General features: G+C 48.1%; 8 protein-coding genes across 8 annotated transcripts; 5 read left to right on the top strand and 3 right to left on the bottom strand.

The window, feature by feature from the left end:
• Positions 1–3,072: 3,072 nt before the first annotated feature.
• Positions 3,073–5,426, top strand: P153DRAFT_305663 (retrograde regulation protein 2). The gene is made up of 2 exons (XM_033664608.1): positions 3,073–5,159; positions 5,215–5,426. The coding sequence occupies exon 1, from the start codon at positions 3,491–3,493 to the stop codon at positions 5,156–5,158; it is 1,668 nt and encodes a 555-aa protein (XP_033529228.1). The 5' UTR covers positions 3,073–3,490; the 3' UTR covers position 5,159; positions 5,215–5,426.
• A 1,141-nt stretch (positions 5,427–6,567) lies between these two features.
• Positions 6,568–9,877, top strand: P153DRAFT_278683 (NAD-dependent glutamate dehydrogenase; the record flags this gene model as incomplete). The annotated part of the gene is made up of 3 exons (XM_033662969.1): positions 6,568–6,920; positions 6,971–9,677; positions 9,731–9,877. The coding sequence occupies 3 exons, from the start codon at positions 6,568–6,570 to the stop codon at positions 9,875–9,877; spliced, it is 3,207 nt and encodes a 1,068-aa protein (XP_033529227.1).
• Positions 9,878–10,953: 1,076 nt separating this feature from the next.
• On the top strand, positions 10,954–11,383 carry P153DRAFT_270938 (uncharacterized protein; the record flags this gene model as incomplete). The annotated part of the gene is made up of 2 exons (XM_033662898.1): positions 10,954–11,262; positions 11,339–11,383. Coding segments are annotated over 2 exons (354 nt in total), but the record flags the coding sequence as incomplete, so codon positions are not given.
• Positions 11,384–11,886: 503 nt separating this feature from the next.
• P153DRAFT_362567 (S-adenosylmethionine synthetase) lies at positions 11,887–13,695 on the bottom strand. Its single transcript, XM_033667166.1, has 4 exons — positions 13,575–13,695; positions 13,470–13,522; positions 12,698–13,325; positions 11,887–12,648 (listed from the first exon to the last, which is right to left on the bottom strand). Exons 1-4 carry the CDS (start codon positions 13,599–13,601, stop codon positions 12,190–12,192), a joined length of 1,167 nt encoding a protein of 388 aa, XP_033529225.1. The 5' UTR covers positions 13,602–13,695; the 3' UTR covers positions 11,887–12,189.
• Positions 13,578–15,186, top strand: P153DRAFT_329608 (ATP binding family protein-like protein). The gene is made up of 2 exons (XM_033665396.1): positions 13,578–14,021; positions 14,079–15,186. The coding sequence occupies exons 1-2, from the start codon at positions 13,995–13,997 to the stop codon at positions 14,928–14,930; spliced, it is 879 nt and encodes a 292-aa protein (XP_033529224.1). The 5' UTR covers positions 13,578–13,994; the 3' UTR covers positions 14,931–15,186.
• P153DRAFT_362565 (cytochrome P450 52A11) lies at positions 14,947–17,147 on the bottom strand. Its single transcript, XM_033667165.1, has 4 exons — positions 17,022–17,147; positions 16,497–16,927; positions 16,101–16,398; positions 14,947–16,051 (listed from the first exon to the last, which is right to left on the bottom strand). Exons 2-4 carry the CDS (start codon positions 16,894–16,896, stop codon positions 15,217–15,219), a joined length of 1,533 nt encoding a protein of 510 aa, XP_033529223.1. The 5' UTR covers positions 16,897–16,927; positions 17,022–17,147; the 3' UTR covers positions 14,947–15,216.
• Positions 17,148–17,676: 529 nt separating this feature from the next.
• P153DRAFT_362564 (glycoside hydrolase family 20 protein) lies at positions 17,677–19,952 on the top strand. The gene is made up of 2 exons (XM_033667164.1): positions 17,677–19,286; positions 19,346–19,952. The coding sequence occupies exons 1-2, from the start codon at positions 17,844–17,846 to the stop codon at positions 19,757–19,759; spliced, it is 1,857 nt and encodes a 618-aa protein (XP_033529222.1). The 5' UTR covers positions 17,677–17,843; the 3' UTR covers positions 19,760–19,952.
• On the bottom strand, positions 19,925–21,859 carry P153DRAFT_10752 (uncharacterized protein). The gene has a single exon (XM_033661886.1). It carries the CDS (start codon positions 21,619–21,621, stop codon positions 20,089–20,091), a length of 1,533 nt encoding a protein of 510 aa, XP_033529221.1. The 5' UTR covers positions 21,622–21,859; the 3' UTR covers positions 19,925–20,088.
• Between the last annotated feature and the right edge of the window lie 51 nt (positions 21,860–21,910).

Raw genomic sequence — 21,910 nt, 5'->3', positions numbered from 1 at the left:
GTACTAGTAAACTAATACTAGAAAATTAGTAAATATATTAACTATTAAACTAATTAACTTTCTCTTCTAATATATCTATACTAGTCTATAATATATTATAAGAGTTAAACCTGCGTAACTTTATAATATAGTAGTACTTTCTTTTTACTATAAAGTTTCTAATATATAGCATCTAGGTAAGTAGGAATATATCTAATATAGCTATAGCTAAAGTATAAGCTAATAGTATATATTTACTAAAGAAACTCTTAAGTTTATTATATAGGCTTTAGATCTAAACGTTATATAGTATAGTATACTAAAAAATAATATTAATATTATAAGTTAAGTTCTTCTAGTTATAGAGATTAATCTTATAGCTATAGTTAAAGTACTTAAGTACTAAATTAATAGGCTTAAAGCTTAATAGTTACCTAGGCTAATTTATAAGACTAGACATAAGTATTACTTATTATAATATTAGTATATTTACTGCTAATAGGTTTTATTAATAGTAAAGTATCTTATACCTATAGTTATACTGCCTAGTACTAAAGAAAATAATAATTAATAGATTAACTATATACTAAAGTATACTAATATCTCTATACTTTACTATATAACGTATAGTAAGGAATATCTTAACTTTCTAGAGTAGTTAATATATAGTATAAAAATCTATATTAAGTACTAGGTTCTTTTATATAGTATATATAAACGTAGAAGAGTAAATATCTTTAGTAAGCTCTAAAAACTAGTTTATTAATAAATAATAAATAGTATTATATATAACCTCTATTTACCTAATATTATTACCTTTATAGTTAAATAACCCTCTTTACTGTATAGTAGTATAGAATAAAGTAGTAACCTATACAGTAAAGCCCTAAGTAATAATTAGTTTTATTAAATAATACTTAATATTATTATAACTACCTTATAAATAACTCTATTATATAATATTACTAGATATATAGTATATACTTATCTAACTTGCTTTAAAGGGGGCTTAGTATATCTAGATAATAGTATTTAAAAGATTTATCTATATATAAAACTAGGTAGGTACTATATAAATCTACCTATATTAATTATAGCTTTAACTAGTATATTATTACTCTTACTTAACAGCATAAATCTAATAGGCTATAAGCTAGTTACTATATATAAGAAATAGCTAATTAGTAAAGTTATTAAATACTTCTAAAGTATTAAATATACAAAGTTTAAGCTAGTTAAGGAATATATTATTATATATAGTATATATTTCCTTAATAGTACCCTTATTAGTAGTAATACTAGTAAACTACTAAAACTAAGTCTTATATAGAACTAAAAGCTCTATTATAGAGAACTTAGAATACTAGTTTATATTATTCCTCCTAAAGATATTAGTAACTATAACTAAGTATAATTATTTAATAGTATTAGTAATTAGACTTATAAAAATCTAAAAGCTAATATTATTACTTAAACCTATAATAGCTAGGCTTAAAGTAATATTATTTAGCTTTAATAGTACTATAGAATTATATATATCTTATATAAGACTACTAAGAGGTATATCCTTATAAATAATATATATAGTATTTATAAATACGCAGTATATAATAGTATAGCTAGCCTCCTTATTATACTTCTAGTCTATAAAATTAATATTATTATATATAATAAGAGTCTGTTTATTATACGCCTAATATTAAAGCTGTTACTATAAAAGAATTAAAAGGTATTATAATAGTTAAAGTAATTTATAAAAATTTAAGTAACTTTATAAAACTAAAAGATACTAGAGAGATTTTCTATTAACTTAGAACTTTATAGGAGTTTAAAGAACTTTATAGAAGTTTAAAAGACTATATAGGACTTATAAAAGTATATTTACTAAGCTTATTTATTAAGAAATTTGTATAATAATAACTATAATATAACCTAAGGCTAGTAAGAGTTTTAATAATACGCTAGTATACCCTAAACTTTAATAAATATAAATTAAGATATAATAATAGTATATTAAATATTTTCTTTACGTATAAGAAGTATATAACGCTAGTAACTATAAATATCTACTAATAAATAAGGTCCTATAAGTTATAAGTACTATAGGTAGCTTATTTTATATACTAATTTTTAAGAACTTATTAAAGGACACTATACTATATAGAAGCTATTACTTAAATAACCTCTACTACCTATATATAGTTTATTACTTCTAGATTTATTATAAGGTTAAACTAAAAGAAAAGTAGTTAAGTAACTAGTTAATTAAGCTTTAATATATAGTATTTCTTTAAGTTTTCTTTTTTATATATTTTTTCTAACTCTAGCCTAAGTATAGCTTTAGTAAGTACCTTATACTTATTCTTACGCCTATAGTATTATTAATAATTAACTATAATATTCTTTTTACTATAAAGCCTAACCTATACTTATATAAAGTCTACTAACGTCTATCTAATATATTATAAAGCGCCTATTATATATTCTAGCTTCTTTTATTATAAAGAGTATAGTACGTAGTTATAAGTATTTATTTCTTATTTATTACTATCTATTTTGCTATTATTATTAGCGTTACTAGTGTTACTAATATTATCTTTATTATTATAATTAGTATAGTAAGAGTTTTAACTATAGAGTAAGAAACTTAGTAAGTTATTATTATTATTAGTTAAGAATAAAGAAAGTATAATAGAGGGTAGGTTAAATATTAGACTTAAGGGTTCTACTAGTGCCTCTAGCAGTAGTTATAAAGTACTATAATTATTAGCGCTAGACTTAAATAATATATTAAAACTTAGGCTTTTAAATAGTTATATTTTTAGGTTAAAATAGTAATATTATAATAATAAAGTACTAGGTTAAAGATAAATAGAATTACTCTTAGTAATAAAATAGAGTACTACTAAACTATAAACTATTTTTCCTTAGATACTTTAGCTAAAATAGCCTTACTATTATTTTATTAGCCTAAGAGTTTATAAAAGTTTAAAGGAGTTAGAAGGAGATTTAGTAAGGCGCTAGCCTTGTGCTAGGCTAGTTAAGACTCTAGGTAAGGGCTAAAATTTCAGCTAGACCAGGCGTCTAATTCATGAGATAACCTTCCGTAACTATACAACACGCAATGTCGCGTGATTGGTCTTATCTACTAGCGCGAGAGTTTTCTCACAGAAAACTAAACCGACGTCATCGCAGACACACGCTTCTCCACCAACGATTATTTTCACATCACAAGATAAGACTGACTCGACTATTTAGGTAATCGAGGGGTAAAACAAACCACTGTGCGATACCTGAGGGTAACAGAAATCGAACCGCAATTTCCTAGGGGTAATAGAAACCAAGATCGAGTTATCTGGGGGTAACAGAAACGACCGGACGCAAACAAAGCGCGCAAGCTCACGCCACAGTCAAACTACGGCTCACTCGGAACTTCTGGAACGGCTACCCAAGGCTTGACTCACTTTCGAAACGGTTATATTGCAAATTCAGAAAACCCGAGGTATTCAAGATGGAAACATTCAAATACTATCATGGGTTGGTGGACATGGGAAGTAATGGCATTCGGTTTTCGATAACGGATCTGTCGCCAGCAACACAACGTATTCTTCCGACAGTGTATCTTGACCGTGCAGCAATATCTCTCTATGACGCCCAATATGAGACCGGTAACCTTGGGCCTATTCCAGAGTCTACAATCAAGCTGGTCATTAAGTCCCTCCTGCGCTTCAAATCGACTTGTCAAGACTTCAATGTTCCCGAAAGGCAGATCCGAATCGTAGCCACCGAAGCCACTCGTAAAGCGATCAACTCGGAGGAGTTTCGAAACAGGATTCAGGAGACTACAAAGTGGACTGTCGAGCTTCTGCCCAAAGAGATGGAGGGAAGAACCGGAGCGCTAGGCGTGGCGAGCTCATACGAAAACGTTGTTGGATTAATGCTAGATCTTGGAGGCGGTAGCACACAGCTAACCTGGATCATGACCGAGCATGGCAAAGTGAAAATGAGTGAAAAAGGGAGTGCGAGCTTGCCCTACGGAGCTGCAGCACTCATCAAGAGACTTGAGGCAGCGGGATCAATTGGTAGCAGCGGATACCAAAATTTTGAAAGAGACGTGGTCCAGGAGCTGAAAGCTGCCGTGCAACAAATTGAAATACCTCAAGAACTTCTCGAAAAAGCAACGTCTGCCGAAGGTCTCCACCTCTACCTGAGCGGAGGAGGTTTTCGAGGCTGGGGCTTCGTCCTAATGTCGGAACACGTTATAAAACCCTATCCGATTCCAATCGTCAACGGCTTCCGGACCACCAGAGAATCGTTCCAGGACACGCAAGCTATACAGGCAGCTGTGGGGAATGAAGATACGCCTGAGATATTTCGAGTCTCAGCGCGGCGTGCGAGTCAGGTACCGGCCGTGGCATTTCTAGTAAATTGTCTATCACAAGCGCTACCCATAATTACGGACGTCTATTTCTGCCAGGGAGGGGTTCGAGAAGGTATTCACTTTGCGGAAATGAATGCAAGCACTCGAGAAGAGAGTCCTCTAGTCACGGCAACAAAGTTGTATGCTCCAGCGTCAACACAAAAGCTCGTGGAGGAATTATTTGGGGCCCTCCCGTCTCAAGAGATATTCAAGAGCACTCTTGTTACAGCTGTGGTACAAGGAATGTTCGCGCACACAGCTCAAGTGAAAGATCTTCGAGGAGGATCAGCTCTCAGGAGCACTACGACAGGCATCTTTTCAGCTGCCCACGGCTTGAGCCACGAACAGCGAGCTCTGCTGTCAATTGTTCTTTGCGAGCGATACGGAGGTTACAACTCCATCAGCCCGACAGAGCAGGACTTCTACCGCCGAATGATACAGTTACTTCCCGAAGACGTGGAATGGTGGTGCATGTATCTCGGGCGTGTTGTTGCTGTCCTTGCTAGCGTTTATCCCGCCGGTATCGTTAGAGAGAAAAGGGTGGATATCAACGCGGAGTGGACTGTGACGAAGAAAGGCAACGAGAAGCTCTGCATTGATTTCGGGTTCAAGCAAGAGCTAGATGAGTTGGATGAGGGACTAGACGCTGCTTTGAGGAAGGTCGAAAAGGCGGGCAAGAAGAAGAATTGGGTTGGAGGGAAGGGGTACAAGGTGTTGCTAACAGTGAACGGCAAAGAATACAGTGCTGGCGAGAATTAGGTAGGGGAAGTGACCTAAACAAAGGCGGTGACTCTTAATATTGATATCCAAGTAGTGTTACTGTCTCATGACCAAAGCATTGTTCTCACAACGGTTCAGTCAGGATCATGACATACTGCTTCGCTGCATTAGTGGTGAAGATCGTGAAATCCAGAATCTCGCCGAGGTCGTGAAACGTGTCGGTTGCTGCTTTACGAAGGCATCGTGACTTCGAGGCGGTATGTTGCCACCACCGCGCCGTAGCATCGTGACCTCTGGCGGCGGGAATAACTCAGCCCAAACTAAGCTATGGTGAATTACCCTAGTTGACTGGATCCACGTGCAGCAGCGCACGCCCAGTGCAAATTGGACACGTAAAATCGGGAGAGGGTTTCTTGAGACGCTGCCAAGGATCGTGAACTCCAAAGACGCGTGATACAGGGGCAGCTGCACCTAGCTCGTCAAAGCTCCCAGGGAATTGCGCGATATTCCGTCGTTGTAGTCATACCGCAGGGCGATTGGCAGGCACAGCGCAAGTCGGCAGTACTGCGAAAACTCTGCACCCGGGTGCGTGTATTTTAGGGCTTTGCAGGTCACGATGTTGGCGTCGTCTGTCTACTTATTACGTGAACATTGAAGTTCACGATGCTGGTGCATGAGCTAGTTAGCGTGCCGCAAACTCTGGGGTAGCAGCGCGGCTTTCAACGGGTCATCTCAGCAGGGGACGTCGCCATGCAGTCCTCAAAGATGAATTCTTATAAAGATGGCTCGCTAGCAGCTTGTTTGCTATGCTACAGCCTTCCACCTGCCTTATCTGTGATTCCCGGTGTTACTGTTCCACCTGAATATTCTTCTCAGATTGTGGAGTCGTACCCGCTTCAACATCTCGCTCATTGTCGGTTCTCGCAACGGCGCTGCTGCAGGTCCCAGAGCTGAACAGCACACAATCAGCAGGAACTTCAAAGAGCGGTGGATCCTGGACCAATTGCGCCTGCTTTACTTATCCTGCTGTCCCAGGTTGCATCGAATGTTCCCGGGCTTCGATCGGCTTGTGGATCACATCGCAAAGGTGAGCTCGCGTCATGGTCGTGACTTAAAATAGCCGCGTCTTCTCGTCAGACCAACGTTTACTTAAATGGCTGACTGAGCGCCTCACCGTTGGAAATCCCGCTGATCCAGACAGACACGTTTGTTCCTTCTTTGATCAGCCTTGCTGCCCCTCCACCCCGCGACCATTAAGCCTCCTCCAAACCTCGCACGTCTCACGAGACAGCTAAACCGCCGAGCTCTTGTCACTCGGCCAAGCTCCTCATTCTTAGCCGAGACGTTTCATACAGCTTCGTTCGCCAGATTTACTTCTTTCGAACCTCAGCAAAGCTACAAAGTCTCACCTACGTCCACCCAAACAACCACTACACACACACCATATAATGGCTTCCACACCAGTCAACGGAGCAGCTGGAGTGCACGGCGCCCAGCTTCAGCACAGACTGCTAGATGAGGTAGTTCGAACACCAGATCGACGCCCGTCCCCTCTGCCCACACATTTGAGCGTCTCTGGCTCAGGGACCGGCACACCGCGAGTCATCCCTCAAGAAGGCTCAGGTGGCTCTGGATATGTGGCGCCCGTATTCGAGGGTAAGGAGCAGCAGATGGAATCTGTTATGGACCGCGTTGAGGAACAGGGCTTCATTCCACCAGAACTTGTTGAGCAAGAAGTAAACTGGTTCTACTACGAGTTGGGCATAGATGACATGTACTTTGCTACTGAGACGGTGGAAGTGTGAGTAAATTCTCAAGTCTGTGTTTCAACATATCTAACATCTATAACAGGGTCGCGAAGCATATCCACTCGCTGTATGGCGCGAAGGTAGCGGCTTACGCCAGGGACGACAAGCGCCTCGAGATCCGGCTAGATAAGGAAGCTGAAGATCACGCCGTATATATCGACACCAGCAAGCCGGGAATATCAGTTCTTGACGGACCAAAGTACGAACAACGCATTGGCGAGAAATACCTACATGGCTCAAGCAGCGCTGCAAGGTACCGCGTCGAGAGTTTCCGCTCGGCCAGTCCATTGCCGGGCAGCGATGAGCAGCAGGTACGATGCTACTTCGTCTACAAATGCGAGTTCGTGGACCCCAACCCTGGTGAGACTGAGACAAACATCGAGAAGATTGGCGACAAGCGATTCTTGCAAAAGGCCACCCCAAACACCAAGAGCATCTACCAACAAGCCCTGGAGGTTGCTGTTGAGCGTACTGGTCCAGTGATCGAATACTTCAGCATAGAAGGCTCGAGAGATAAACGCTTGGTCATTGCATACAAGCAAGGGTCTGCCTTGGGGCTATTCAGTGCGCTGAGCCATCTCTACCACTACTACGGCCTAACGACATCACGAAAATACGTTGAACAATTCTCCAACGGATACACTGTCATGTCTCTGTATCTGAGCAGCTTGCCTGGAGCTGCGGGGGCAAAATACCCCATAATCGAGTCGTCCATCCATCAAATCATGAAGGAGGTCTCGTTGCTCTACTGCATTCCTCAAAACAAGTTTCAGGCTCTGTTCGCTACAGGTAGGCTAAGTTTGCAAGAGACCATCTACGCGCACTGCGTGTGGGTATTTGTCACTCACTTCCTCAACCGTCTTGGTAGCGAGTACACTGCTCTGGCGTCGATTCTCGATGTCGAGAACAGCGCACATGCAGAGCTACTTGCGAAGTTGAAGCGAAGGCTACGTGCCGAGACTTTCACCGCCGACTACATCTGGGAGATTATCAACCAATATCCGGATCTAGTTCACCAGTTGTACTTGTCGTTTGCGAACACCCACTATGTGCAACGCAGGGGCGATAACGACGATTTTCTTCCGACTCTGAGTTTCCTTCGTCTCAAGATTGACAAGGTCCAAACTTCCGATGAACTTACCGACAGCATTAACAAGGCTGTTGTTAACGAGCATCACGAGACGGTCATGAACTCTTTCCGTATATTCAATAGCTGCGTTCTCAAGACCAACTTCTACACACCGACAAAGGTCGCAATCAGCTTCCGCTTGAACCCCACTTTCCTCCCTCCCTCGGAATACCAACAGCCGCTGTACGGAATGTTCCTTGTTATTGGCTCGGAGTTCCGTGGCTTTCATCTGCGCTTCCGCGACATCGCTCGTGGTGGTATTCGTATTGTCAAGTCTAGGACCCAGGAAGCCTACTCAATCAACGCCCGATCGTTGTTCGACGAGAATTACAATCTTGCCAACACGCAGCAGCGCAAGAACAAGGACATTCCCGAAGGAGGCTCAAAGGGTGTTGTACTTCTGGATTTTCACCACCAAGAGAAGGCCCGTGGTGCTTTTGAGAAGTACATAGATTCCATCCTCGATCTTCTTTTGCCTCCTAGCAGCCCGGGAATCAAGGATCCTATCGTCGATCTGCATGGAAAGGAAGAAATTCTTTTCATGGGCCCAGACGAGAACACCGCTGACCTCGTTGATTGGGCCACTGAGCACGCTCGAGTCCGAGGTGCACCATGGTGGAAGTCATTCTTCACTGGTAAGAGCCCCAAGCTGGGAGGTATTCCGCATGATCGCTATGGAATGACAACCTTGTCTGTCCGAGAATATGTCCTGGGTATTTACCGCAAGCTCAACCTCGACCCGAGCAAGGTCCGTAAACTGCAAACCGGAGGTCCCGATGGCGATCTTGGATCGAACGAGATTCTACTCAGCAACGAGAAGTACGTTTCCATTGTCGATGGCTCTGGCGTACTTGTTGATACAAACGGAATCGATCATGAGGAGCTTCTGCGATTGGCAAAGAACCGCTTGATGATCAACAGCTTCGACGCTTCCAAGCTTTCGTCCCAAGGCTATCGTGTGCTGGTCGATGATGTCAATGTCAAGTTACCTAGTGGAGAAACTGTCTTCAACGGTACCACCTTCCGCAACCTCTTCCATCTCCGCTCAGACATCAAGTACGATACTTTTGTGCCTTGTGGTGGTCGACCTGAGTCCATCGATCTGGGTACCGCTAACAAACTCATTGTGGACGGCAAGTCTGTCATTCCGTATATTATCGAAGGAGCGAACTTGTTCATTACCCAGGATGCTAAGCTTCGTCTTGAGAAGGCTGGCTGCATCCTGTACAAGGATGCCTCAGCCAACAAGGGTGGTGTGACGTCTTCGTCGCTCGAAGTGTTGGCATCTCTGTCCTTCGACGACGAGAGCTTCATTGAGCACATGTGCGTCCGTGAGGATGGAACTGTTCCCGAGTTCTACAATAAGTACGTCCAGCAAGTCCAGAAGACAATCCAAAACAACGCTCGTCTTGAGTTCGAAGCTATTTGGAGAGAACACCAGGCCACTGGTCAGCCCCGAAGCATTCTGAGTGACGTTCTCAGCAATGCAATTACCAAGCTGGACGAGGAGTTGCAGAGCACGGATCTATGGAACAATGTCGAGTTTAGGAAGTCGGTCCTTAGCGAAGCATTGCCCAACTTGCTCCTTGAGCAAATTGGTCTGGATAAACTGATGGCGAGGGTAAGTCTAGATGCCTTTCCAATTCTACTTGACTTGTAAGCTAACAATTTCAGGTACCGGAGAACTATCTTCGTGCTATCTTCGGAAGCTATCTTGCCAGCCGATTCGTATACGAGTACGGTGTCTCGGTCAGCCAATTCGCGTTCTTTGACTTCATGAGCAAGCGAATGGCGAAGAACCACAAGGCTTCATCGCAGTAGGCTTGTCCAAACTGATTTGTTTTTCAATGCTTCCAACGGTGTCTCGGTTGCTGGGTTGGCGTTTAAGTGGAGAGGCCAAAAGTCCAAATGTACAGGTGGTTCGCATTACAGGAAGGGGGATTCTTTCGTTGCGGGTAACGATCATGGGAGCAGACAGCGCTTAGGTACCCTAGAGGCTTATGACAGCTGATCTTCGATACTCTTAGAAGGAAATATCACAATTCTCATATTAAAAGTGTTTCATGAGCGATATTGCGTTTGGGATTCAGTTTTGCCTATCTATAATATCGTCGCGCCGAAGATGGCGCAAGTCGTCACTCGGGTCAGCAGACGAAGGACCAGGAACAACAAAGGCGCGCCTGATGACCTTGGGCTCGTCCCAAATAAACAGGATCCAGACTACTCACTCGGCTCCTGCCCTATTCGACAATCGGTATTATTGGCCAGACAATATCTGGAAGTGTTGTTGTGAGACACGTCTCGTCCTCGCTTCGGAGTGAGTGAGTTGGTTTCCCCTCCTTCCTTTGCGCGTCGGATTCCGTCCCACTTTCCCTCACAACCAAAACCTACCGTCTTTTGGGGCTCGTCGCATTCTCAACCCACCACTTTGTTGCTCTCGTCTGTACCTGTTTGTAAGTCGCGTGTATGTTCTCGGCGGTTCGGTCGTTTCTTCTCGTCTGAATCGGGCGCGTTGGGCTGTTGTTTTGCGCTTTGCGCGGGCCTTGTCTCCCGCTCTTGCTGCGCGTCTGGGAAGAACTGCGTGTTTTGCTGGCTATTTGGTGTGTCGCGTTACTGTCACCTTTTTTCTTTCCTACTGTTCACGTGTGTTACGTTTACATGTTGTTTTTGAGCTTTTCGCAAGTCCTCACTCATCTCGCATCGCATCGCATCGTAACGCGCGGACGACGCTTCTACCCACATCACAACACGCACTTTCCCTGTTTTCTCAGTACATACCGAACCCGCGTTCTTTCGTCCCATCTCTCTCTTCACCAGTACATCCTCCACATACACACGCATTTCGCCATCTCTCAAACGCTCCACTAACCCTCCTCAGCAACCCTCCAACCGCCAACATGCCCGCAACAACCCGCGCAACAACCGGCCACTCGCGCCCGCGCATCGTCTCGCAAGCAGCCGCGCTCCTAACCCCCACCACAAAGGCCAACACGTCCAAGCCGCGCAGCAACAAAGTAGCCTCAGGTCGTATCGCGAAACCCAGCACCACTACGACTACGACGACGACTACTACGAAGACCAGCCCAGCCACGGCACCCAAGACTAAGGTTGTTAAGAAACGCTCGCCCGTGGAGAAGGCCAAGGATGCGGTTGTCGGCTCGGCGGAGAAGGTGGTCGGTGAGGTGACGGGACGGCCGGGGAAGAAGGTATGTTGAGCTATTTACTTGCCATCCTGCGCTCCGTTTTTTGTGTGTCTTGTAGTGCGCTGACGATCATGTACAGGCTGCCGGAACCAAGAAAATCAGGGGCACGGCGTCGACGAGTGCCGCTGTGACTGCGACTCCGGTTGCAGCTGCGCCCAAGGCGAAGAGGGGGCCGCCTAAGCAGAGGATCTAGACGTTGAGACGGTGTATGGGAGAATGGCAGTGGGCGCCGTCATGAAGTGTTTCCGTTTGGCCGATTTGAGACGATGCGTCGGTTGGGTAGTGTAGTGGTATCTGTTTTTGTCTGTTTTTCTTCACATTGATGAGTTACGCATGATTGATCGGATAGTCTTTCTTCGAGTATTACTGTTTGAGTGTACGATGGATACCCCTCGCAATGCAATGTAAAATGTGTTTCCGAATTTGTGGACTGTGTGCACGCTTCACATGAGAAGGTGACTTGATCTTGAGACATCAATGCAACGCAGAGTGAACGACAGTGTGGAACAATGATGAACATATTCAACGTTCATTTCGATTCGATTCGGTTCGATTGATTATCCTATCCTCCACAGACGCAACCAGCGTCTAAGCCTCAATGTGCGCGTTGACAACGCACTCAGGCCCCAATGTTGAAAGCTCCCAACTCTAAAACGCCATGCAAAGAAAGACAGCCCGCACTGGGTCACTGTCGCAAACCATCTAGAAAAGTATATGACAGCTGCAAGAAAACTTTTGGAAAAAGAGGGCTGGTATCACAGGGGTATATGCCCTTCCCGACGCCGAAAACTTGTTGAAAGATGAATTTATGCCCGCCTCGTTCCAAAGATATGTTGCAAATCATATCATTCATCGTCTTGTCGTAAATCTTGACCTTGTGGGTGAAGTTGATTCAAACCCACTCATGCAGAACACTATGTTGTGTCTTATTTAGAGCTTCAGTTCCTTGGGCTTCTCCCAGGTGAAGTCCTGGTTGGTGAAGTGGCCGTTCTTGGCCGTCTGGTTGTAGATGGGGTTGGTCAGGTTGAGCTCCTTGACGATGACACCGGGGCGGAGGTCGAAGTTCTTGTGGATGACCTCAACAAGCTCCTCGGAGGTCTTGTCTGATGTGCCGTAGGTCTCAACGAAGAGGGAGAGGGGCTCAGCAACGCCGATGGCGTACGACAGCTGGACGAGAGCACGGCGGGCCAGCTTGGCGGTAACGAGCGACTTGGCGATCCAGCGCGCAAGGTAGGCAGCGGAGCGGTCAACCTTGGAGTAGTCCTTTCCGGAGAAAGCACCACCACCGTGGGCTCCCCAGCCTCCGTAGGTGTCGACGATGATCTTACGGCCGGTAAGACCGGCGTCACCCTGGGGTCCACCAATGATGAAGAGACCGGAAGGTTGGATCTGGTGATCGTTAGCGGCTGGGCATGACAGCGGATGGATCTGGACATACGTGGTAGACGGTCTTGTCGTCGAGGAACTTGGCGGGGATGACCTTCTTGATGATCTTCTCCTTGATCTCCTTTCGGAGCTCCTCGGTGGTGATGTCCTCGCTGTGCTGGGCAGAGACGACGACTGTGTTGACACGGAGAGGGATGACGGCGCCGTTGTCGTGGGCATACTCGACGGTGACCTGGGTCTTGGTATCGGGCCGCAGCCATGGCAGGGAGCCGTCGTTACGGGCATCCTTCATGGCCGAGTTGAGCTTGTGGGACAGCAGCAGGGTCAGGGGCAGTAGCTCCGGGGTCTCGTCGGTGGCATATCCGAACATGATACCCTGGTCACCGGCGCCGAGCTTCTCGAGGGCCTCGTCGTAGTGCAGACCCTGGGCGATGTCGGGCGACTGCTGCTCAATGGCAACGAGGACGTTGCACGTCTTGTAGTCGAAGCCCTTGTCGGACGAGTCGTAGCCAATCTCCTTGATGGCATTGCGGACGACCTTCTGGTAGTCGAGGTGGGCCTTTGTGGTAATCTCGCCGAAGACCATGATCATGCCGGTCTTGGCGGCAGTTTCACAGGCCACCTTGGAGAGCGGGTCCTCCTTGAGGCAGGCATCGAGGATGGCGTCGGAGACCTGGTCGCTGGGGGAAAGTTAGGCGGTTGTGCTTGGAGAAAAAAAGAGGCCGGTCGAACGCGGGACATGTGTCCGCGTCATCTACATGCTTATCTTGGAGGGAATTGCCAATTGAGCAGCAGAGAGGAACGGAGGAGAAGTGGCTACATACCAGATCTTGTCCGGGTGGCCCTCACCGACGGACTCGGATGTGAAGAGGAAAGTCTGAACAGTGGTAAGAATAGGGCGGGGTCGCATTGGGCGCGGTGGATAGTACCTTGCCGGTGTTGTTGGGGACAGTCATTTTGGCGGTATTTCGTGTCGTGATGGTGTTGGGGAAGGGGAATCTAGTCTAGGACTTGCGACCGGGTGGAAGTAAGGGAACGCGAAGGGAGGAGTGTCTGGAGGAAGGAAGACACGGAGGGGCAGGCGGTGGGATTTAATATGGCGGAGAGGTTTGGGAACGCGGGAAAAAACGTGCACGACGCTACGACACTCCCAAATCCGTTCTCCGAAGCTGCGCTAATCGTCTTTGTAGCACGCCATCTTGTGTCTCGCGGCACTTCGACCGCCGCTACCCAGCCAACCACGGCCGCTCCCCACACACGTCTTGACCGCCCGCCGGCAGAATAGCCCCGTCCCGCGCTCCTCGAGATTTCTTCCCCCAGATGACGCGCAGCAGCGCCCAACCGCGACCATGAGCAAATTCGGGACCCTGGTTATGGTATGGATACGCTTCTGTCTATGGCTGTGTTGATAGTATGCTAACGTCTACATCAAGGGCCCAGCCGGCGCCGGCAAATCCACCTTCTGCACCGCCCTCATCCAGCACCTCCAGAACAACAAGCGCCCATGCTTCTACGTGAACCTCGACCCGGCCGCCGAGGATTTCGCCTTCGAGCCCGACCTCGACATCAAGGACCTGATCAGCCTCGAGGATGTCATGGACGAGATGAGCCTGGGGCCCAACGGCGGCCTGATATACTGCTTCGAGTTCCTCATGGAGAACCTCGACTTTTTGACCGACCCGCTCGAAGACGTCACCGAGGACTACCTCATCGTCTTCGACATGCCCGGCCAGATCGAGTTGTACACGCACGTCCCCATCCTCCCGGATCTGGTCAAGGTGCTCATGACGGGCTCGCTGAACATCCGCATGTGCGCTGCGTACCTGCTCGAGGCCACCTTCGTCATCGACCGCCCCAAGTTCTTCTCAGGCACGCTGTCAGCCATGAGCGCTATGATGATGCTGGAAATGCCCCACATCAACATCCTGAGCAAAATGGACTTGGTCAAGGGCCAGGTTGCGAAGCGCGATCTGAAGCGCTTTGTCGACGTCGACGCAGACCTCATAGACGACGACCCTTCGCGCCAGACGACAGACACGGAGAACAGGCAATACAGGGACCCGGCGTCCAAGGAGAGCCTCATGAACGGCGCCTCCTTCCACAAGCTGAACAAGGCGATTGCTGAGCTCATCGATGGCTTCAGCATGGTCTCCTTCCTCAAGCTCGATGTGCAAGACGAACACAGCCTTGGCGCAGTGCTGAGCTACATTGACGACGCTATCCAGTTCCACGAAGCGCAGGAGCCAAGGGAGCCAAAGGATGAGGATCCAGGGACGGAGGAATAGGAAAGCATTTCAGTTGTATCTGCATGGTTGGCGTTTGGTTTAGCATTTGAAGGCGTTGATCCATGTCGATCCCGGTCGATGTTGGTAAGCAGAGTGTTGTAGACACGATATGCGATGAAGATAGAGACGAGACACGATACCCAGTTTCAAAATATTCAGTTTAAAAGGCATTTGATTACATTTATGAATGAGACTCATTGCAGACATGAAGCTGCTCACCTCATTACTGGCAAACCAAATAATTACCTGTCATGATCATATCGCCCCCAATACCTACAGACCGTCCTCAACGAAAAGCAACCTTGATTTGCTTAGCCGGCTGCAACACGATATCAGAGTGGAATCCCGGCTCCGCGCCCTCCATCCTGTTCTCCACCGTCTCAAAACGCTGGAATATCCTCACAAGTGTATATCCCATCTCCGTCAGAGCAAACTGCTGGCCGATACAGATACGCGGGCCGCCGTTGAATGGCACATATGTCCAAGTCTTGGGCGTCCAATTATCCCACCTCTCGGGTACGAACTTGTCACTATCAGGGAAACCAGACTCAGGAGTAGGATACATGTCCTTGCGGCGCTGCATAACGAGTGTCGAATATGCGATTGGCGTGCCCTTGAGTATGCCGATGGGCTCAGTGCCGTCGACGCCGCCACCGGTGGGGAGAGTGGTGTCCTTGAGTGAGATGCGCACGTTGTAAGGCACGACGGGGTAAAGACGCAGCGCCTCGTTGATAATATGCTGGAGGTACTTCATGTTCTTGAGATGCTCATATGTTGGTGTTTGCTCGAGGCCGACGGTATCGATGATCTCCTGGCGAAATTTGGCGGTCACGTTCTTGTCCATGGACAGGTGGTAGATGACCCAGGTCAGCGTGCAAGCAGTCGTGTCGCGGCCGGCGAGCAGCACGGATACGATTTGGTCGCGCAGCACCTTGCGGTCGCGCGTGTACCCTGCGATGGAGTGGAGGAACGTATAGCCTTGGTCGTGGTTGGTCTTCTCCTCAAGCTCCTTGGGCGAGAGCGCGAGGGCTTTGTCGATGAACGTGCTCACAAAGTCGTCGATGATCTTCATAGAGTCGTAGAAACCCATTCGTTTCCGGGGAATGAGCCAGTTCATCGGACTGGGCAATGTTAGTAGTTTACTTCCGTAAGAGCGCCCGGCAGACATACCCCATTCGACCGATGATGCTGTTTACTCGTTGCGCATTGTCGAAAGCGTCTGCGAACTCCGTCTGGGGATTGTCCAAACTGCCCACGCTCTGTCCTAGTAGAAAGTGTGTTGCTGCATCTAGAGTATACCTAAGCATCAAGTTAAGAGTGTTGATTTCCTGGTTGAGGCCAATCTTGGACAAAAGAATCTGAGTATGCTCCTCGAAGATGTCAATATCGCTCACGCGGTCCTTGATGAATTGGGGTCGAAGTAGCTGGCGTGAGTTGTGCCACAGCTCGCCATCAGTCGTGAAGATTCCTGATAAAACCATCAGCATGGATCCCTTCACACTTTCCTTGCAAATGCCTTTGCTGGCCCAAGTCCATCCCGACCGTGACGCAAGACATCAAACGTACCATCACCCAAGAACCCATGCCACTCCTGCCGAAACTGCTCTCCCTTGCCATAATCTTTGAACTGCGTGGCGAGAATAGCTTTGATATTCTCCGGTTCGGCCGTTAGAATGACCCTCTGGCCGACGCCTGCCTCGACCGTATATCGGCCAGGGCTGCAATAGTCGGCGAATAGGTTGGTCCACATCTCGTAGATGGTGTCGTTCCTTGAACACATGACGACGTCGTACGCCATGTCCAAGCCCATGAACACATAGGACTTACGGATGGGCGCTCGCGCACCGAGTTTGCGGATTTGGGCATCGAGGGTGAGTATCTGGAATATCCTGTAAGTGGCATATAGGACGGCGAGGGCACCGAGGAGGTACGGCGTTGATAACGACGTGGTTGTGAGTATAGCCATGGCGGGCGAGTGATTACAGATCGTGGTTGAGCTGTGCGGAGATCAGCAGTCCATTTATATTCGGGGTTTCACATAGTAGAAGTGAAAGAGAGTAGAATTGAGAGAGGGAAGAAACACTAACCTACCTAGACTACTAGTTCGAGCGGAAGGTGACATACATTCGTTTGTGCCGCATTGGATCATATCCAACCGCCCCACATCTCGAGCCATGCCATGTTCATCCCTTCGTGCTTAATCCCCGTCAACGTCCCGCTTGCATTGCTTCATGTGCGCATCCGCTCACCTCAGCATGACACCGGGCGCATAAGCATCGCAAAAATCGCTGTATGCGACATAGGCCATCAGACTAAGCTCGCGTAAAAGAAGGGTCGCATGGCTGCCGAGGAAGCGGGGAAACATCGTTTGCATCAAGCAGCGGATGTCTTGTGTTTCCGAATCGTCGGGAAAGACGTTTCTCGGCAGCCGAGCGCGATGCTGATCTTTCCCGGCTACATGTCAGATTTTATGGAGTCTCAGGGCGTAATGTTGGACGGGGCGAAAGCTCAGCTTACTACCGTTGTGTCTTATGATCAAAGTTAGGCGGGAGCTTCGAACTCGCGAACTAGCAAGTAGATTTTATCATCACGTACACGATAGGAGGTAAAAAAGCTCTATCGTGCGAATTTATGGGCTTGGACGAAGCTGCATCTCGTTGGAGTTTCACCGTCCGCCCAGAATGCCCCACCAGTCGTATCACTCTTGGCTCCCCACTTCACGTCACCAGATTCAGGCAATCGGTACATGCTCCAGCTCTACATCAATAGTGAAAACGATCCTTACGTCCGGTTTCGTTGCAGTAATTTGAAGACAAATCACTAACTCACCAATTTGCAATCAGGTCTACTGTCGTTTTCACCTTTGTTCGGGTTTGCTTCTGCGGAAGGCTTGTTGTCTCCATATTGCCCAATATGAAGGCTCTCGTCACACTTCCTTTCTTCGTGTGTCTGGCCGCAGCGATATGGCCTCTTCCAGTCAATTATGAACACGGAGACACTGTATTGTGGATTACAGATGACATTCGGTGGGATTTGTACGAGGCTGACACAAGCGATGTAGGCTCAATTGTAGACGAGCGTCTGAATCAGAATGCTTTCGTCCTTGCATCGAACTCTAACAGAGGTCCTGAGCCTCAAGAGTTTGATAGTAAATTAAAGTTCCAAAAACGCTACATTGTCCCTTCATTGGATGATCAAGCCGACTATGAGACAGAAGAGGAAGTGTCTGGCAAGGAGATAATAGACTACGCTATCAGGTCTACTTGGACAAAACTCTTCAAGAAAAACTTCTATCCCTGGAAATTCCACCCTCGAGACTGGAGTGAGCCGAGTTTGTGCGAAGACTCAACGAAAATCTCCGTGGTCAACATCCACCTTCTCTCTGCCGATCCCTCAACCGTCGGAAAGCCACTCGCAGGTGCAGTCGATGAATCCTACACGCTCACTCTGTCCAAGGAGGGAAAAGCCACCATCGCAGCAAACTCTAGCATCGGCATAGCACGAGGCTTGACAACCTTCACTCAACTGTTTTATGCACACTCTAACGCTGAAGATGTGTACACCCCACTCGCTCCTATCACCATATACGATGTACCGGCTTTCCAACACAGAGGCATAAATCTCGATGTCTCCCGCGCCTACTTCCCTCTTGCGGACATAAAACGGCAAATCGACGCTTGTGCGTACAACAAAATGAACCGTTTCCATCTTCACGTCACAGACTCGCAAGCGTGGCCACTAGAAATCCCATCTATGCCTGAGTTGTCAGCAAAGGGGGCGTACCACCCAAGCCTCGTGTACACCGCTCAGGACTTTGCGGACATGCAAAGACACGCTGCAATACAGGGCGTGGAATTGATCACCGAGATAGACATGCCAGGACATACATCCAGCATTTGGTTTTCGCGCCCCGAGCTCATCGTGGCATTCAACGAGCAGCCCGACTGGGGCACATACGCTAAGGAGCCACCTTCAGGCACTTTGAAACTGAACTCCACTGCTGTGTTCAAGTTCCTGGAGAACTTGTTCGATGACCTGCTACCGCGCGTGCATCCATACTCGAGCTACTTCCACACGGGCGGTGACGAAGTGAACATGCATGCGTATGCATTCGACGAGACAGTGCGGAGCGACAATTTCACAATCCTACAGCCACTGATGCAGAAATTCATTGACAGAAACCACGGCCAAATACGAGCCAAAGGCCTCACGCCTATGGTCTGGGAGGAAATGCTGCTAGTATGGAGTTTAACGCTTGGGGACGATGTGATTGTGCAGTCATGGCGGAGCGACAAAGCAGTTGCGCAAATTGTTGAAAAGGGACACAAAGTCCTGGTGGGGAACTACAACTACTGGGTATTCTAGTCCCCTGGCAACTACGATACTAAATTTTAACACTAATATGAACAAATTAGTACCTCGACTGCGGCAAAGGTCAATGGGTTGACTTTTCCTCCTCAAATGCCGCTATCTATTGGCCGTACAATGACTACTGCGCTCCCTTCCACAATTGGCGCCTCATCTACTCATACGACCCATTATCAGGTATCCCTCCCGAACACCACCACCTCGTCATCGGTGGCGAAGCACACTTATGGGCCGAGCAAACAGACCCTGTTAATATCGACCGTATGATCTGGCCGCGGGGCTCGGCAGCTGCTGAGATTCTGTGGAGCGGCGCGAAAGATGCGCAGGGGCAAAACAGGAGCCAGATTGAAGCGAGTCCACGGCTGAGCGAAATGAGGGAGAGACTCGTAGCCATGGGCGTCGGCGCGGAACCTATCCAGATGCCATATTGCACCATGAACGGAACGCAGTGCCAGATGTGAAAAACTCGATGAGAGCGTGTCAGTCACAACGTCTCGAATTAGTCTAGATTATATCAATTAGTGTGAACATCACGAAGGTTGAGAGATGGTGGCCAAGTTTTGGGAAAGAACGTTATAAGAAGAGATAAATTACATGACAACTAAGTACTGATCTAAAGAAGATCTGAATCGAATACAAACATCAACTATCCAAATGCCACCTGAGAATCGTGAATGAAAAACCATGCTCGACATCCTTGTCCAGACGAGTTCGTTGCAACCATTGTCATAATATCAAAATGCTTCTGACCTGAATTGCTAGAACGTTCATGCTGTTGAGGACGACACGCTTAGACAGCGCCGACGAGGGGAAGGGCGGGGGCCGCGGGAACAGGAGCGGCAGCAACAGGAGCGGCAGCAACGGGAGCGGCAGCAACAGGAGCGGCAGCAACGGGAGCGGCAGCAACAGGAGCGGCAGGAGCCGGGACAGCAGGAGCAGGAACCGGGGCAGCAGGAGCAGGAACCGGGGCAGCAGGAGCAGCAGCGCCAGTGCCTGGGACACCTGGAATCGCGATGGGGATGATGGGTGTGACGATCGGGGCAATGACCGAAACGACTGGGGCGACAATCGAAAGGACAGGGCTGGCAACCGGGGCAATGATCGAAACGATGGGGGTGACGATGGGCGCAACGATCGATTCAACAGGAGTGACGATGGGTGCGACGATTGAGATGACAGGGGTGATGATGGGCGCAATGATCGAGACAACGGGAGTAAGGATGGGGTCGAGCGGGCCGGGGATGGGGTCAGGAATGATACCAGTGGGAAGAATAACCGGGGGCAAGAGGCTCGAGGGAATGACCTGGGTAGGAAGAATGATCACTGGGCCTCCGGACGTAGTGGTAGTCATGCTCGAATCAGTAGGAATGACCTGGGTAGGGAGGATGATGACCGGGCCTCCTCCAGTGGAAGAGGATGTGGTCATGGAGTCCGTGGGAAGGGTGATCTGGGTAGGCAGTACCACACCACTTGGGAGGGTCAAGGTGGGGAGGGTCAAAGTGGCAGGCAGATCAGTGGGAAGAATGATGCCAGTGCCAGTGGGCAGAATCGTGACGGTAACACCGTTGGTGACCGTGACGATTGAGGACGGGTAGATACCGTTGTTGTTGCCGTAGCCGTTGTTGCCAGAGTAGTCGTAGTTGTTGTTGTCGTTGCTACCATCGCCGGAGTAGCCGTCGTCGCCGTTGTTGCCGTTGCCAGAGTAGCCGTTGTTTGCGTCACCAGAGTATCCGACGCTGCCATCGTTTCCATCGCCAGAGTAACCACTGTTTCCGTTGCCAGAGTCGCCAGAGTAACCGCTGCCTGAGTTACCAGAGTAGCCACTGCCAGAATCACCGGAGTAGCCGCTGCCGGAGTTGCCGGAGTTGCCGCTGCCAGAGTTGCCAGAGTAGCCGCTGCCAGAGTTGCTGGTCGTGCCATCACTCGAGTAGCCGACGTTGCCGCTGCCAGAGTCACCTGAGTAACCGCTGCTAGAGTCACCAGAGTAACCGCTGCCAGAGTCACCGGAGTAGCTGGTCTTGCCGTCGCTGGAGTAGCCGCTGCCAGAGTTGCCAGTGTTTCCATCGCTGGAGTAGCTGGTCTTGCCATCGCTGGAGTAGCCGCTGCCAGACTGGCTGGAGTAGCCGCTACCAGACGAGTAGCCGCTCTTGCCGCCACTAGAGTAGCTGACAGAGTAGCTGTTGGAGCCGTCATCGAAGTGCTCGACAGTCTTGCCCTGCTCTACGGAGTAGTCATCAGAGCAGTCGTAGACATAGTAGTCGACCGGGGCGGCGGCGGTGAGCGCGGCGAGCACAGAGCTCACGACGATAGCGGAGGTACGCATATTGTTGAAGATGTTGGATCGAGGGGTATTAGAAGTAGTAGGGTAGCGACTGTGGTAATAGACAAGTATTAAGCGATGTAAAGGACTGAATGATTGTGCTAAAGTGAGTGAATGTTGTGTGGTTGTGATTCTATTCTGTGGGATGATGAGGTCCTTTTATACGTCGTCTCTTCCTACCTGTCCGTTGCTGAACTCCAGGTCTTCGCTACATCCCTGGTACCCTGTGAAAAGGCAATGTTGCAGATCCACATCGTTAATATTTCGTTTTACGGCGTGTCCTGACGATCGT

Source organism: Dothidotthia symphoricarpi, assembly GCF_010015815.1.
Source record: "Dothidotthia symphoricarpi CBS 119687 unplaced genomic scaffold P153scaffold_1, whole genome shotgun sequence".
In the NCBI taxonomy this organism is placed as follows: Eukaryota; Fungi; Ascomycota; class Dothideomycetes; order Pleosporales; family Dothidotthiaceae; genus Dothidotthia; species Dothidotthia symphoricarpi.
This window is presented reverse-complemented; position numbering and strand designations above follow the sequence as displayed.